Raw genomic sequence first — 17,032 nt, 5'->3', positions numbered from 1 at the left:
CACCATGTGAGACTTGCCATGTTCTCCACAAAAATAGTGCAGTCAATTTTGTGTGAAGATCAGTAAAATCTGTTTAATCAGTCTTCTGGCAATCGTGTATAGCAGTCGTCATAGTATTTTGTGCACTCTAAGGCAAAACAAGAAAAAGCGTTTAAAATCATTCGAACATCGTATTCAGTAGTGCCTCGTTTAGTGCAGTGATAAAATAGCACAGACATATTTACTGTTAAGTATTTGAGCAACAAATTGGATTCTTCAACTTCATCGTCTTTCTTTCTTTCCCTGATTAGGAATGTTACAGGATAAACGAATAGAGTTGGATAAGCATGGCCTGAACGTTGGCGATTACAATCGGTTGGTAGGAAAGGGCCCTGGTTCTCGTCCTCAGATTTCCAAAGAGTCTTCCATGGATCGCAGTCCTTACTTTGATAAGGTTAGTGACTGCTTAACTCCAAACCTGATGAACATTAATTCAGACAGCAGTCTGTAGCCATGATCCATTTGTCCCAGAGTTTCTGTACTTGGTGCAGAGATAAGTTAGGGCTTTACTATTAAACTGTAAAACTTGTTTTATCCTTTTAACTTATTTATCAATACTAAAAACTTGTATAGCGCTCTTCTTCTACTCGCAGTGCAGATAACACTAATCTGGTCTCTTTTGTTTTCTGCCTGTTTCCTGCTGATGCTGGACTGTCATGTGACTCTTCCCTTCTGTTCCTGGCAATGGTTTCTCCCTTCTGCTTGCTTGCTGGCTGGTTGTTGCACATCTGTTTGTCTATCCAATCAGGATGGCATTGTAGCAGACGAGTCCCAAAACATGCAGTTTATTTCCAATCAAAACATGAAGCTTCCCCCTTCAAATAGTGCACTACCTAACCAAGCCCTTGGCTCCCTAGCAGGGCTGGGTATGCAAAACTTGAATTCTGTTAGACAGGTAAGGCCATGTGCATATCCTTGGCATGTTACTTGATGAGAGCATTTTATTCCTTTGGAAATAGCAGCATGACTATTGTTTTGGCTGATATACTGTTAAATACTAATTCTGAATACATAGCGGTGGGGGAAGCCGCAGAAGAGGGGTATTATCACTAATGTTAACTTCTCCTTCCAGAATGGCAATCCCAGTGTGTTTGGCGTTGGTAATATAGCAGCACAACCCAGGAGCATGCAGCAGACCCCAGCACAACCTCTTAATTCATCCCAGCCTAATTCACGTGCTCAAGTGCCTCCTCCATTACTCTCCCCTCAGGTAATACAAGACAGAACAACCACTGTTAACATGCCAGAAGTCCCCTATTGTCAGTCATACACAGCTTTCCAAAACATTCCAGTCGGGGAGTACAATTGTTTATACTTGGTCTCGGTTGAAAAATTACTTATAATTTGAAGCAAATTCTATCCATTCATTTACTGAGTTTATGGCCTAATAAACTTTTCTCTCAACTCAGAATTTCTCTCAACCCAAAAAGTCAGTTCTCAGCGAACAACATAATCTTTTCTGGACCTGGGGAAAAAGTGGTTTAAAAATATTTATAACTATCTGAAGATGCGGGGCTGAGAATAAGCCATCCTTAAGTTGCAGAGTTGTAGCTGTGTTAGTCTGTATCAGCAAAAAGAACGAGGAGTACGTGTGGCACCGTAGAGACTAACAAAGTTGGTTATAGTTAGTTAGTTATAGATGCCCAAATAAATGTGTTAGTCTCTAAGGTGCCACACATACTCCTCGTTCTTTATCCTTAAGTTGGCAGCTGTGCCGTTAGATGTGATCTGCATGTGCATGCAACTCTAAGTGCTTGATTTTCCTGTAATGCTGACAGCGGCATCCCTGACTTTAGCCTGGATCCTCCCACCCTGTAGCTCTCTCCAAAGCGCACTTTTGTCCCTACTTATACTCCCCCAGTTACAGAGGACATCCTGAAGTCAAACCCTGAGTTCCTTGTCTGTATGGAGATTAGAAGGGACTCCATAGAAGCACTGGTGCAGCATTACAAGAATTTCTGAAGTGCAGCTGTGAGTGCACGGTTCCTAGAGGCACTAGTATAGGATGGCGTTCCTCGTAACAGAGACGCATCTGTGTTCCACTAATTCTTCTTTCGAAATCAGAGCCAGAAATCTACATATTGCAATGCTACACACAAAATCAAAAATTATAAGTTAGAGCTCTGACAGTGTTGCTTACTCCATGGCATTGCACATATGCTGTCTTTTCTGTTTGTTTTTCTTAGATCCTGAACTTAAGATCTCTTTTAGGTACATAGCATTAAGCAAACAGGGTGTGCAGTATGGCTGAGTTAAAATTGGTGTTGGAACCCTAAATCATGCTTTTCCAGACTTTTGTGCCTTCAGTTGTGAAAATGTAATGTTTTAATTTACCTTTTTGCATTTACTAGTGTTAGTGTTTGTTTGATATTTTACTATATCTTCTAATTATTTTTAAAGGGGAGCATATTTTGTACTTTCAGAGCATTGAATACTTGTTGACTTGATAGTTGTGCTGTATAACTGCCTGTCTGTCTTTTGGTTAACTGCATAGGTTACTGTCAATCTACTAGTGTTCAACTGTAGATTGTCATGGTTCATGTTATGTCAAACCCTGTATGTTATAATATGGTCCATTTTACAGGTTCCAGTATCATTACTGAAGTATGCACCAAACAACGGTGGCCTGAGTCCACTTTTTGGCCCACAACAAGTAGCCATGTTGAACCAACTATCCCAGTTAAACCAGCTTTCTCAGATCTCCCAGTTACAAGTAAGCAAAACTCATTCTATTTTTTTAAACTTTTAAAGTCTGATCAGAAATTTTATCAGAATTATACCCCTTCATAAAAATATTCTGTTTCTTAGCGGTTGTTGGCTCAGCAGCAGAAAGCGCAGAATCAGAGAAGCACGCCTTCTAGTGGTCGTCAACAGCAGGAACAACAGGTACAATCACAGACACACTTTTTTTTTTTTTTTTTTTTTTTAAAGAGAGAGAATTGGTTTGTTGCTTACTTTAGAATATAGTTAATAACGGGCAGTTCACAAATGTGGACAAGGTAAGTGAAACTTTCATGGTGCTTGAACCACAAGATAGATACACTTTAACCTTAGTGATGGATTTTGCTGAGCTAAATATACAAAGGAAAATGCTTTAGTGTATTTATCTGCTCTTGCCAAATATGATTTCGCCCTTTACCCTCCACTTATTTCATGACTGATGTGGATTTTTTTTTTTAAGGGTCGATCTCTTAGTATGCAGCAACAGATGATGCAACAATCCCGTCAGCTTGATCCAAACCTGTTAATGAAGCAGCAGACTCCACCATCTCAACAGCAGCCACTCCATCAGCCTGCCATGAAATCTTTCCTTGAGAATGTCCTACCCCATGCTACTCCTGAGCTGCAGAAAGGGCCATCACCAATAAATGCATTCAGCAACTTCCCTATAGGTGAGTTTCTCCATACACAACCTTCCCTTTGACCTTTTTGCTTTGGCATTTTCCCCCTCTGGGAACAACACTGTTTTGTATCCTGTTAGTGCTTCTCTCTCTCACTAAGAGCAGCAGCATCTTTTTTACTGGATTCATCCTGTTGTCTCTGTTCAGGAAGGAAGTTCGCCAATCAAACTCATACCATTTCCAAAGGTGAATAAGTCTGTGTTACAGTGCAAAATGCTTTAAGTTCTTTGCAATGTTTGTCTCCTTGTATTTGTCTTTCTTATCCCACGGGTCCAGAGCTGCTGACACAAAGTCCCAAGTACATAATTATGAGTCCTGGAGCCAAAGAGGTTTTGGGAACAGTATGCGTGTGAGGAACCCACATGAAGGGTCTTATGTCCCTGGCTATTAAAATGTCTTCCCTGGTTTTGGAATTATATAGATAGCAAAATGGTATTTGGTGCTACCTTTTACAAGTTTTATCCAGCTGCTTTGATTGCATCAAAAAATATTCGCTCTGAACTTAGAATGTTTCTTACTGTAGGCAAAACAAATGAACCTTTTATAATTGCAAACATCTTGTCCTTTTTCTCTCCCCTTTTTTCTACACTTTCAGGCTTCTATCCAATTTCTACTTCAGAAATTCCAGGCTTGTATATTTTTCCTTCCTTAGGTCCCTTCTGATTGCTTTTTTGACATTTCCTAAAATTGTTATTCCCTGTATCTCCCTCCTTCCCCAGCCCCTGTTTTTTCCTCCCCTGTTGAGTTTGCTTTGCTCGCGCATCTCTCTGTTCCTGCTGTTTATGTTGAGCTGGTCTCCTTTGCATTCATATTGCCCTTCTCTGTCGAAAAGGTTTTGTTTTGTTTTGTTTTGTTTTGTTTTACAAACTCTGCTGCTGAAATCCCCTTGCTTTAGAGATTGAATGATGTGGAGCAAATAGATTAGTGCAGGCCGTGCTGCTAGATTGCATGTGGCCCCCTGGCACTTTGCTTGTGGCCAGACTGAAACCTAAGCTGCTGCTTAATAGCTGCTGTTGGTTGGTGTCCAGGTCCAGCTTCTTGGTAGCTACAGTAATTAAGAGGATATGTAAAAATGCGGCCCACTGGTAGTCATTTATGATTCCATGGTACTTCTTGCAACAGTAGGGAGATTTTAACTCTGATCTCCTACTAGATTCCAAACTGGGTAATTACATCTTGACAATATTGAATTTCCCTTGCTGTTTCAACTGGATATGCCATTCTTCATTCCTTGGTTTAGACTGTTGTGTAACACTGCTGTACATTGTTAAACAGATGTTGTGTTTCACTTCCAGGGTTAACTGCGGGTCCCTGGTGGGTGACAATAGTATTTGTAAAATTATTGTGAGATACTTTGAATTTTATAATTCATATAGTGTTAATTCAAAGTGTAGCAGAATCTAGATCACAAGGAAAAGTTTAAGAAGAATAAGAATATTAGGTTGCTGGAACCAACTAAACTTCTCAGTGAAGAATAGAGTCAGTAAGAAAGATGGTGGCAATCTCTAGCAGCACATTGCAGTAGCATTTCAGTGTGAGGAAGAACCAAAATTGGAGCGTTCTCTTCCTAAAGGTTGCTATATTTCATGCTTATTCTTTCACAGCATTATTGGGGGAGCGTCTTGTGGCATTCAGAGCAGGACAACTTCTTCCCACACTTTAGATAAGTTAAGTTAATTTAAATCTGTATGCGCCATGGTCAAGATAGGGCTCTTTTTCAGTAGAAATTAAATTTTTCTATATCTCACCCTCCCATAGCCTGATCTTAATATTTCCTTTGCTATGGATATATCTTTTTGTAGAGAAATACTATGCATTTCCCAAGAACATGATCATGGGAGCATTTCAGATATGTAAGGTGGCTTACGTGATGACTTGCTGAGGTCAGGTCCAGACCAATCATGTACTGAGGGTGAAATTCATTCTCCATTGCACATAGACCAAAAATGAGACATTGCCCATGCAGACTTTCCTGTGGATAGGATGGAATCCCCCTTTGTGAGCTGGCTGTGTCCACTCTTCCGGTCTCTGATCCTCCTCATACTCTGTGTGCAGGCTTCAGTGGACTCCTCTGCACTAGCTTCTTTGGAGCTGATGCAAAGGGTGCAGAGATCACTGATGTGAAATGAGCACCAGTTGTGTTTCCCACAACTGCTTTGGAAAGAACCCAAGATAGAGGGGTCAAGCACTGGCATATTTTTATTCTCCTTTCTGCTGTTTCGGATCTGTTGACGGTTGTCTGACGTTTGCAGAATCTTGGACATTGCATCTGTTCACCTATCAGTGAAACATTTGCTGGGAAGCTCCCTAAAGGGTGCTGCAGTGTGGTGGTAGCCTGTCTGGCATCAGCGTCTACTTGTGGGCTCTCTTTGGAGACTATCCATAGGGCAGCAAAAGTTTACCCATGAAAAGAATGCAGTATCAGACTTTAACCTTTCCTAGTGAAAGAACATTGACTAGTTCCTAATGAAAGTGAGTAGGCTAGTAAAATGAATTATGAAATCCTGTGACTCTTTAGCTGCATATGAAAATGCTACCCCGTGGTTCATGTGCAGGATTTATAGGAATGAAGCAAACCGTAAATAGAGATCTGATGGCAAAATGCCCCTTAAGTTTCCAGAGTTATACTTGTAATGGACCATGAGGTCTCTGCCACTTCACTCAGTATCGGGAGGATTGCCTTCCAACTACCTTCGGCTGCTCTCTCTTCACTGTTCAGATTATCACCCTGTGACTTTGCCAGAGAGTACCCTTAAGGAACTGGAGTGAGTGTAGAATGCCAGAGTCGATACAGTATGTTCATTAAGCTTGAATACTAACTACTGGGTTCCCATACAAGAATGTTAGAGTGGCAATTCAGATAGTTTCCATGCTTCTGGTTTGGCAGACTGTCCCCCCTATTTATACCCTGGCTCCAAATCCAAACTGTTTCCATAGAACATGCAAAAAGCACGAGTCGGGGGAAGTGGGTTGTTGTTTTGTATTGAATCAGGATTAATATTGTTTGTGGAAAGGATAAATGTGGACCAAAAAAACAAAAGATGTATGTGCAGCTCCTTGCAAAGTGCCCATGGATCTCTGCAAAGTACAGTTCAATTGTCCAGCCAAGTATCCTGTTAAATAGCTCAACCAGGCATGGAAATGAGTTTCCAGCTGGAGAAAACTAGATATAATTTCTGCTGAATAGGACCCCCAATGAGATGTCCCTTAAGATGCCAACTTTTTAGAATGTGGCTTTTCATTGAATAATCGTACTACTTTGCTACACAGATAAGGTTCAAGATATTCACCAAAAACTAAATCTTTGAGACTTGGGGAGACTTGATAAAAAGATCTTGGTTTGTGACTAAAAATTTTAACTGATCTGAGATCAGTATTAGAGAAAAAAAGACCACTTGCATTTTGGCATGAGGGCATCAGCCAAGAGCACAATGCTTGCACTGCTGTGCTTATGTCTGTAGTAAGTTCACTGTGTTCAATACTCTAATGTATTTAAAATACAACATAGTGAATTGGAAGCATGAAACAAGCAGAGCAAAGCAATATCGTCTTAAAAGGTAATTAGGAAAACAGTGGCAGTTAGCAAAAGAAAAGTATCTTCTCTGTTTCATAAACCAATGTCTTTCTAGGAATGAATTCAAACTTGAATGTAAACATGGATATGAGCAGTATTAAGGAGCCACAATCACGACTGAGGAAATGGACAACGGTGGACAGCATTTCTGTTAACACCTCATTGGATCAAAACTCCAGCAAACATGGTACGTTAAACACATTGTTACTGAGAACAGTGATGTTACGTACGCATCAGACACAACTTTTCAAGGTCTCTGTGCATATGAAACTTCCATTCCCTGTGTATTGGAGTATACTGAGGTCCCATTGCTAAAGTTGCATGTAGTTCTGTTTGTCAGAATTCTTATTAGTCTGTACTAAAATGTTGTGTTAGACTAAAACTTGCTGTGTATCTTCAGCACCAGCCAGTTGTCTTTTGATGCGTGACTTTTGATGTGTGGAAGGATAACTTCTTTAAAACTTCATTGAAACTGGAAAAAAGGCCTGTTTTTAAAGTGTGGCCATGAATTCTAGTTCTTATCTTAATCTGGATTGGAACACTTCATTTTTTATTTTAAAACAAAATCTTACATTTCTTCAGCTTTTAAAAATTGTGAAACTCCACAAATGTATGCTTTGTCTTTGTGCTTCACCTTCTGTTTAGGTTTGGATTGAGAATGTGTATGTACATATATCAGAGGAGTAACCATGTTAGTCTGGATCTGTAAAAAGCAACAGAGTATTCTGTGGCACCTTTAAGACTAACAGATGTATTGGAGCTTAAGCTTTTGTGGGTGAATACCCACTTCGTGAGACACATAATGAAGTGGGTATTCACTCATGAAAGCTTATGCTCCAGTAAGCTGTTAGTCTTAAAGGTGCCACAGGACACTCTGTTGGTATGTACATATAAGTGTTTGTAAAGGGTAGGAAAATAGGCTTACTATAACCCATGTTAGAATAAGCAAGCAAACAAACAAATCTACGACATAAATCAGTGCTGTGATTCTGTAATCAGGACTCCAGTTGGCATTTTAACAATGTTAAATCACCTGAAATCTCATCTGATTGAAACTTGACATACAGTCTCTAAATAAATACTTATAAAATGCCTCACACGGTCCCTCATTGCAATTCAGTTCTGGGGCTGCATTAGTTGTATTTTTAGATTTGTCAGCTGCTTTAACACTATGGAAAGTCCTCACTGCCCTAAACATCTAGTGGCATTATCCTTGTACTGCACTTGTTTGTTCTGAAAGCTAATCATTATCCATACGTGCCTGTAGATGCGATGTGCTGCTCTTACCTTGATTTGTTCAGAAACAAGAGTTACCTCAATGTTAGAAACTTGATGGGTCTGAGCCTGCTGTGGCCTATAGAAGATGTATATATCCGAGGAAATTATCACTACTCCAGAAATAACTTTGTGATAACAATTATATCTGTTTGCTGGTGGTGACCGTGACATAACTTAAGGTTTATTGAGATCTACAACCACTGCTTTCTGGAATTTCCCCACCCTTGTGAGCACTATCAAAAAATGGATTAACGTTCTAGTTGCCCTGTCAGTTCTGTCATTTTGTGCCAGATGCTGTTAGCCAACAGGTTTATTTAAAAAGCTAAAATCCACAAAACACCTTTGTCAATGAATTGACTATGTAATTAGCACAGGCTTTTGGAGACTGAGTATGCAGAAGTACTCTTTGCACTTTGCAAATGGATCCAGGAGAGTTCTTCTCTTTTAGACATAGACTTATTCATGAATTTACCTGCAGGATTTGAGTTCTTCTTAGATTTGACCCTGCCACATATTTTGAATACAGAGTACTGCTAAGCTAATTGCTGTACATGGCTACTAACCTACTTTGTAATTATTTGCATTTGTTATTTACAGGGCTTGTATTAGTAATAAATATATGTAAGGAACCATGTTACCTCCGATACAAACTACTAGAATTCAGTCCAGAAAGATTTTCATTCTGGGAATGAAGCACATAGTAACCTAGAAAATCTGATTCTCATATTTCATTTGATAAATTCATATTCATTTACAAACTTCACATTTTCTGGTAGATGTTTCCTTTTGGCATATGGGTATTCTGTTTTATTTAGTGTGATGATGAATAAGAATTCCTTCGTGCCAGTTAATGGGGCAGTGTATGAGCCCGTCAACAGTGGAAAAGAGGGGGAAGCCTGCAGAGTCTCCCCTGAGAGCCATGGTTTTAACAGCCACTTCACTTCCACACTGGAGTGCTGAAGACCTTGACATGTCCATGTCTTATTTTGGGTCGATAAGAACTACAAACAGATAAAACACCAGGAGTTTGAGGTTATTGATCTGATTATTAATGGCAAGTGTCTTGTAACCTGGAAAATCACCCAGAAGCACATTTTTAATAAGGAAAAAACTTGCAAATGTTCCACTTCTGCTGCTCAGACTTAAAATACGCTGTGCCCACGGCAAGTCTGAAATGATACAATCAGGAGTTAAAATCTGACCCAGTGAACCTTTTCAGCTGTGTGTGTGTTATGAATATGCCACATGTGCAAGGGATGAGGTTTATGGTTCTGTGAGGTCAGCTGAGAATATTTAATAATCCTGTTTTCTTTAACAGGTGCTATTTCAAGTGGTTTTAGGCTGGAAGATTCCCCATTTGTTCCATATGACTTTATGAACAGCAGTAATTCACCAGCCAGTCCTCCTGGATCTGTTGGGGATGGCTGGCCACGTGCCAAATCGCCTAATGGCTCTAGCAGTGTTAACTGGCCACCAGGTAAAATTTGGCATTAGTTATCTCATTGCATGCTATACATCTATTCAGTAGTTTTTCTTCTTCATTTGTCAAGCATTAGAAGTAAAAATCGTTGTGGCCATGCGTTTAATGGGATCGTATTGAGGTCTGTCTTGTTAATGACTTTTTCATACATGGAGCTTCCCCATGCTTTGAAATTTTGCCCTGGCGACAGATGTGTGTAAAAAAAAAAAAAAAAAAAAAAAAAAAAAAAGTAGGAGCAAGGAAATTAAATTGAGAGAGAATAAATTAGAAGCTTAGATATGTTGGCATGTAGGACATGATTAAGATTTTATAGGGCTTAGACAGGAATTTCCTGTAAAAGGAAATAAGCCAACTTCATGTCTGTAAACTTTTTTTTTAATCTTTTTTATTCCTAGAATTTCGTCCTGGTGAGCCATGGAAAGGTTATCCAAACATCGACCCTGAAACTGACCCTTACGTCACTCCTGGCAGTGTCATAAACAATCTTTCAATTAATACTGTGCGGGAAGTTGACCACCTCAGGGACAGGAACAGTGGTATGTATAAGTGGATCACTATCCAGCTACCTGGAAAGACATTTTGCTAAAGGATGAGGATTGCCACTTTCCCAGATCCTCATTTAATATTTGTGACAGTACAGGTTTCATGGCTAGAAAAATATCCTGAGGATGCAGCAGAGTTTCTGGGTGCAGGGCAACAATTACTCCCGGGGGGTTCTGCTGGACTGCACACCCACAGAAACGCCCCACCCACTGCAGATTTCCTGCATTTCCCTGCAGAAAACAGTGGGGAAGCAAAGGGAAGCTGCTGGTGGGGGGAGATTGGGGACGACCTTGGACACAGTTTTTGGGGGGGGGGGGCGCGATTGCCCCTCCAAACAGGCAAGGCATGTGGGGCACACAGGGTTATGCCACTGCCCCCTCATTCTGCGAGCAGCAGAGCCTAGCTGAAAGAGACTGTGTCTCAGCTCTGCTGATTCTGCAGCTGAACGCTGCCTCCTGGATCCTAGTGCCAGTCAGGCTCCTCTTCTGTATGCTGGGAGCCTTCCTGTTTTCTGTTCTCTGCAACAGTAAGTGCCCATGGTGTGCGTGGGAGAAATGAGGGAAGGTTGGTCCTGCTTTGAGCAGGGAGTGGGACTAGATACCTCCTGAGGTCTCTTCCAACCCTGATATTCTATGAAGGGGAGGGGGGTGAAGGGAGGAAGAAACCAGTGGAGAAGGAAAGGGGTGTGGAATAGGGCAGGGGGAGGGGAATGTGGGAGTGAGGTTAGGGGGATGGAGAAGGAAAGGGAATAGAGGAATTGCGGGGAGAAGCAGGAGCCTGGCATGCTGGGGCTCTCCCGTTTAAGCAGGTCCATCGAACCCTCACCCTAACAAGCCCTACTCCCCTACACCTGGACCCCTCCAATGAGCCCCCCACACCCAGCCCCCACCCCACTGATCCAACCAGTTGCACTTGGATCCCCGCCACATTAAACCCCACTGAGCCCCCCCCCTCCACTACCCCTGCCTTCCGAGCCCCATCTCTCCACACCCAGACCCCCCTCCTGAGCCCCAACCATCTTCACCTGGATCCCCTGCAGAGACTATTCTTTGTGTAACTTACATTTTTTAATAGGGTCATCCTCATCTTTGAACACCGCGCTGCCTTCAACTAGTGCCTGGTCATCCATTCGTGCCTCCAACTACAATGTTTCCCTCAGCAGTACAGCACAAAGCACTTCAGGTAAGGTCTCTGTATTGCTCAAAGTTCAGAGCCAGCCCTCACTTTGCCTGCCTTCTGCGCAGTTCACTGAATAGTAATTAAAAGTACTACGGAAGGTTTCCTCTCAGTGACATTGTCACTGATTTCCAGGATGATGACTTTTGGTTTCACTTTAAGCAATTTTCAGCAGAATTTTGAAGCCTTACGAATTCTGAACCACGTTAACAAACGCCAAGTAAATCTTATTCCCCTGAAGTATGAAGTTCAGGTTGACAGTCAGGGGGACCTTGGTTCGCTCCTTGTATCTGAATCTGAGCTATAAATTTTTGAAAGAATTTCATATATTTATCATTAAACTAAAAAGGGAGAAGTTTGTGGTGGACGGTGGCTAACTACCTGTTCATATTTCACACATTCATTTTGATACAATAAGCATGCATGAAGATGTTTGAGAGGAGGAGAAACAGCTGTATAATTATAGTGGCTGCTTTCTAGACTATGAAAATGAGAAAATGGATAAATACTTAATCATATGCTATGAGGAAAAGCTTCCCAAAATATGTGAAGATCCATTGAGGTAAAGATTGAATGGACTCTCTAAGGTCATTTTGTTAATTTTCCCTCTTTACCTCAAAATAAGTTTCACAGATTCATACAGCATTTCAGTTCCTCACTAGCTATTTCTCTATAGTTAGGCTTGAAAGGCTTGGATTTTTATTGGTAAATGCCAGTAAACTTTGGGGGTTTTTTCCCCATACACACAGACAAAAAAAATACTACTTTCCCTGTTTGTAAATTTTGATAAAAGTAAGAGAAATGCTGCATGAAAACTTGTTAGTTTGACTTAATGCTGTTTACACTGTCGGCATCATATGTCAAAAGATACAGAGTGTCTTAATGGTTATAAAGCTTTTAACTTTTTGAACCTGAACATTGTTATCATTAAATAATTTTCTGACTCCCTGTAATTTCCCAAAGCTGAAAATTTAAATCGAATAAAATATAAAAATGCTTAAAATTAAATATTGATAGCCATCAAAATTATGAAAAAAATCGAATCTGCCAAAAAAACGAATTCTGCTAAGCCGACAAATGGCTCATCTTTGAGACTGTCTAGTGATGGTGAAACCACAACTTCCCTTTGTCCTGTATCCTGTACCAGTGCCTGATTATTCGTAGTCACTGGCAGTGCTAGAAATGTTATGACTAAATCCTGTATGAAAACTGTCATTGTTCTTCATCTTTCTTTTAGTAGCCAGAAACAGTGATTCCAAATCAACATGGTCTCCTGGTTCAGTCACTAACACCTCTCTGGCTCATGAGCTGTGGAAGGTCCCTTTGCCGCCTAAAAGCATCACTGCTCCGTCCCGCCCGCCACCGGGGCTGACAGGCCAGAAACCACCTTTGTCCACATGGGATAACTCCCTTCGTTTGGGTGGAGGATGGGGAAATTCTGATGCCAGATACACCCCTGGTAAGAGTTAAACTAGGCAGATTCTGGGTTGTGATTTGAATCAGAAATGTAACTCAAGAATGTTGTAGAGATATCATTCCAAGGACAAAAATCTGTCTGTATTTCCTAAGAAAACTGCATTTCTGAAGAATCATTAATATCCAAAGTTGAAATACCACATATGGCAGAAATATTGTGTTTTATGTTCATTCTGACTTGTAGACCACCTTAGCTTCCAGCTCTTTATCAAGTTGTGCAGTTTAATTACCATACCTATAAAACTGCATGGAGTTGTTTGCTGAGCTCCTTTCACAGAATCATTTATAGAGTAACGAATTGAATGCTGGCAGTGCATTGCCTCTTTAAACATGCGAAAGAGCCATGCTGAACTATTATGACAAGTCAAAATGGAGAAACACTTTTTTTTTTATTGTTTCACATAACAGTAACATTTAAGAGACAGAGTAGCTATGTATCATTTTAATTACACCACCCAGTCAAAGAAAGGAAGAGTTAAGGGCATCCTGAATCTTACACTGCTCCCAGAATAAACACTTTCTTACCAGTTTTGCTATGACAAGGAAGCTCTGTATTTCCTTCTTTTTCCCATGTGGTGGTAACCATTTCTGTTAACTATGCTGCAGTTTTATACACTCCTGTTCTGTGGTAGATAGTTATTAGAAGTGTGGTGTGGTATTTACTTTGTATTTATCCTTGTTTAGGTTCAAGCTGGGGTGAGAGCAGCTCAGGGAGAATAACGAATTGGCTTGTTCTAAAAAACCTTACACCTCAGGTACGAATGACTGGCATGCGTATTGAATATAATAGATTGCAAATACAGCCCTCAGGCAATAGATGGCGCTGTAACCTAAAAATAGCCCCTCAGAACAGGTTGAATGGCTTGGTCTGTGTACACTTTTTTTTTTTTTTACATCTTGTGTTTGATCCTTAGATTGATGGCTCAACCCTGCGTACTCTGTGCATGCAGCACGGTCCACTAATAACATTCCACCTTAACCTCCCACATGGTAATGCTTTGGTCCGTTACAGTTCAAAAGAAGAGGTAGTGAAGGCACAAAAATCTCTGCACATGTAAGTCTGGGTCTAAATTTAAAAGGTAATAAATGCCCTCATTCTGGTTTTATTGCATATTTGTGTAGGAGGGGTGCAAGGACACTGCTCAGTGCCAAAGATTTTAACATGCAATGGTGCACTCTCATAAACGACAGGGCACTGCAGTGACTTCTGTTAACACAGATATTTGGACACAATACAAGAACATACCCGTCTCTTTGTAAACCATTTTTGTTCTCTTCTCCCTCCCCAGGTGTGTATTAGGGAACACTACTATTCTGGCTGAGTTTGCCAGTGAAGAGGAGATTAGCCGCTTCTTTGCACAAGGCCAGTCTCTGACTCCTTCTCCTGGCTGGCAGTCTTTTGGATCCAGCCAGAACCGACTTGGATCCATTGATGGTTCCCATTCGTTCTCAAACCGTAATGATCTAAATCACTGGAATGGTGCTGGGCTGTCGGGAACTAGCAGTGGAGACCTTCATGGCACTTCACTTTGGGGGAGCCCCAACTATTCCACAAGCCTGTGGGGTACCCCAAGCAGCAGTGACACCAGGGGAATTAGCAGCCCATCCCCCATCAATGCTTTCCTTTCTGTTGACCACCTAGGTGGAGGTGGAGAGTCCATGTAACCTTTTTACTTTTTCAGCTAATAAACTGTGACCTCAAGATGTAACAAAACAGCACTAATTTGGACTTTTCACCTACAGTGAGGGGGTCACCTGTGGAAACAGTTACTTTCTGCACATTTTCCACTTTGTTTTAGCCCAAAACATATCAGTTTGAATACTTGAATCATGCAGGCCAATGTTATAATGTGAAAAAGTATATATTTACACTTCCAGATAGTGCTATCTATACAAAAACTGCTTAGAATGAGCTCATTTGTGTATATTCATCATGTTTATTCTTTGAATTCCATAATTTTTTTGCATTTTGCTGATAATGTTGGAGTATGAGCTTTTTTTAACTTTGCACTGACTGATGGTCTCTCTGTGTAATCGGCAATATCAGGGAGGCAGCAGTTCATGTGTAAATGTTTACTCAAGGATGTTCTTAACAAACAGTGTGCGCTCTCTACTATGCCTTGATGTATGCCTACCTTATTGTGGTATTGTGGCGTTTCAAGATCAAGTTATGATACTGACTTTAGGATTATGAATGAAAGTATTGCACCAGTTTTTTCATGTATAAAACTAAAGAATTTAGCTCTACAGTTTAAAAAACTGTGGCCACAGCTGTGACTTGCAACCCAGCCTGCAAGCCAGGGGGGTCCTGCACTTTCAATAGGCTTTTCATTTTGTTTTGGGGGTGCCCATGTTGGGGCCTTCTTGTTTACAGAATATTTTTTGTTTTTTGAGAAAAATGTTTACTCTTCCATCATTTTAAAAATTTTTAAAAAGACAAAAAAAAATTGAGGATGAAACAAGACGCTTTCTATCTCTGGGAATAATGAACAGTGTTTGGCCATGTCCTTTTGTTTTCTATTCCTGTCTCTAAATCAAAGAGCATGGCTCTCAGGAAAACCAGTTCCCCAGTAAAATCTCCTTGTAGTTTCTTATAGGAAAAAAAACTCAACTTTTAGCACTGATACTACTTATTGCTCTGTAAGACTTTTCTCTGCCAAAAAAAAATGCTTCAAGCTGGAGTTTGACATACTGCTTTCTGATGCTGTCTTTTTATTAGTGAGTGGTGGTGGTTTGCTAATAATCTGTAGTTATACAATTTTTTTGTAATCCCATCGAGTGGCTCCTGTTTCTGCTCTTGTGACTGTGTTAATGTTTAACTGTTGTACCTTAAAGCCGAACTGAGTAACTATGCATACTGTAACCAAGTTATTGGGCTTACAGAATTGTTTGTTGTATAAAGTTTTAAATGTTTAAAAAGTTCTTGCAAATGTAATGTTACTTTTTTTTTTTTTTTTTTTTTTTTTTTTTTTTTTTTGCCACCAATGGTATTATACTGTGCTTGTTTAGTTGAAGAATGAAAGACTAAGCAAGGGTAAAAATTTTAACAGTGCAGAAATTGCCATCATTTCATTGCCTTGATTCTGTTTGTGTCCTAAGATGCAAAAGAAGTCAGTGGCTTTTAACTGTTTACAAATAGAACGTGATTGTAAAATGTACAGTTTGGTTGTGTTTGAATTATGAAGTTTCTTCAGATATTAATAAATCATGATGTTTTTGGCTGCTCAGCATATAATTGTCTATTTTGGGGTGACTTTATTTAGGCTGTTTTCTAGACAATGAAAATCTGTGTTGCTATAACTGTGTGTCATAGTTTGGATTTCTTTTATTCTGATACTCTTTAGAAAGGTAAACAAATCTGCATTTGATTCTGGCAAAAATCTCCCTCAATATCCTCACTCTGACATGAGAGAATAAGTGTAGAGAACTGCAGCTTGCTCTGCTTTACCCAATTTGAGCACCTTTGGGATCAGGCTGCCCTGATCCTGGCTGTACTGATAAATCTCAAGGTTTCTAATAACCCCACCATTTGTGCCCCGCTAGATCCTCAACAGGACACTTGCCAATAAGGAGAGCATTTTGGAAAATAAAGTTTAATGCTTAAACATGTACTGGCGTTAAATTTATACCTCATTTACATAAATCATAATGAACAATGCAGCAGCGCTTAATTTGTATTTCACTTTTCACAGTGGCTTAGCTTGTTCTGAAATGGCTGTAGAGCAGACCATATATGTACGTAATATGATGTGACTTCAAAAAGTTTATTCTCAGCTTGCCTGGTGTAAATCGTTTACTTTGTTGGATGCCAGCATTGTGTTAACTCAACACTTATCTGTAACTACTTACTACGATCAGCTACCTTGTCCCAAACCAAAGCTGGCTTCTAACGTCCAGTCTGAAATACTGCTGAAAGGTTTTGCTGATGATCTTCAGCACTCTGCATTGACTAGAACTGACATCATACCTGCATTGATTGTATTGTCAAAGTGTTGGAAACTCCTTCATTGAGCTTGTTATGTGAAAATAAAACGTGGTTGGTTTTAAAAGCTGACAACCGTTGCC

At 40.2% G+C, this 17,032-nt stretch overlaps 1 protein-coding gene across 18 annotated transcripts in view; it reads left to right on the top strand.

Annotated features, from left to right (window-relative positions):
- TNRC6A (trinucleotide repeat containing adaptor 6A) overlaps positions 1-17,024 on the top strand; it is a 232,965-nt gene extending 215,941 nt beyond the window's left edge. For 8 of the 18 annotated variants that reach the window (XM_075069117.1, XM_075069109.1, XM_075069108.1 and 5 more), the window contains 14 exons: positions 291-433; positions 788-934; positions 1,112-1,249; positions 2,624-2,752; positions 2,848-2,925; positions 3,221-3,431; positions 7,070-7,201; positions 9,611-9,769; positions 10,168-10,308; positions 11,390-11,497; positions 12,729-12,950; positions 13,652-13,722; positions 13,882-14,021; positions 14,257-17,024. In XM_075069117.1, coding sequence (XP_074925218.1) covers positions 291-433; positions 788-934; positions 1,112-1,249; positions 2,624-2,752; positions 2,848-2,925; positions 3,221-3,431; positions 7,070-7,201; positions 9,611-9,769; positions 10,168-10,308; positions 11,390-11,497; positions 12,729-12,950; positions 13,652-13,722; positions 13,882-14,021; positions 14,257-14,632 — 2,195 coding nt within the window. In that variant the 3' untranslated portion in view covers positions 14,633-17,024. The other 10 variants (XM_075069113.1, XM_075069110.1, XM_075069116.1 and 7 more) reach the window with 4 other exon arrangements.
- The last annotated feature ends 8 nt before the right edge of the window (positions 17,025-17,032 follow it).

This window comes from Chelonoidis abingdonii, chromosome 9 (assembly GCF_003597395.2).
Source record: "Chelonoidis abingdonii isolate Lonesome George chromosome 9, CheloAbing_2.0, whole genome shotgun sequence".
In the NCBI taxonomy this organism is placed as follows: Eukaryota; Metazoa; Chordata; order Testudines; family Testudinidae; genus Chelonoidis; species Chelonoidis abingdonii.
Note: the sequence above shows the minus strand (reverse complement) of the source record. Positions and strands in the feature narration are given on the sequence as shown.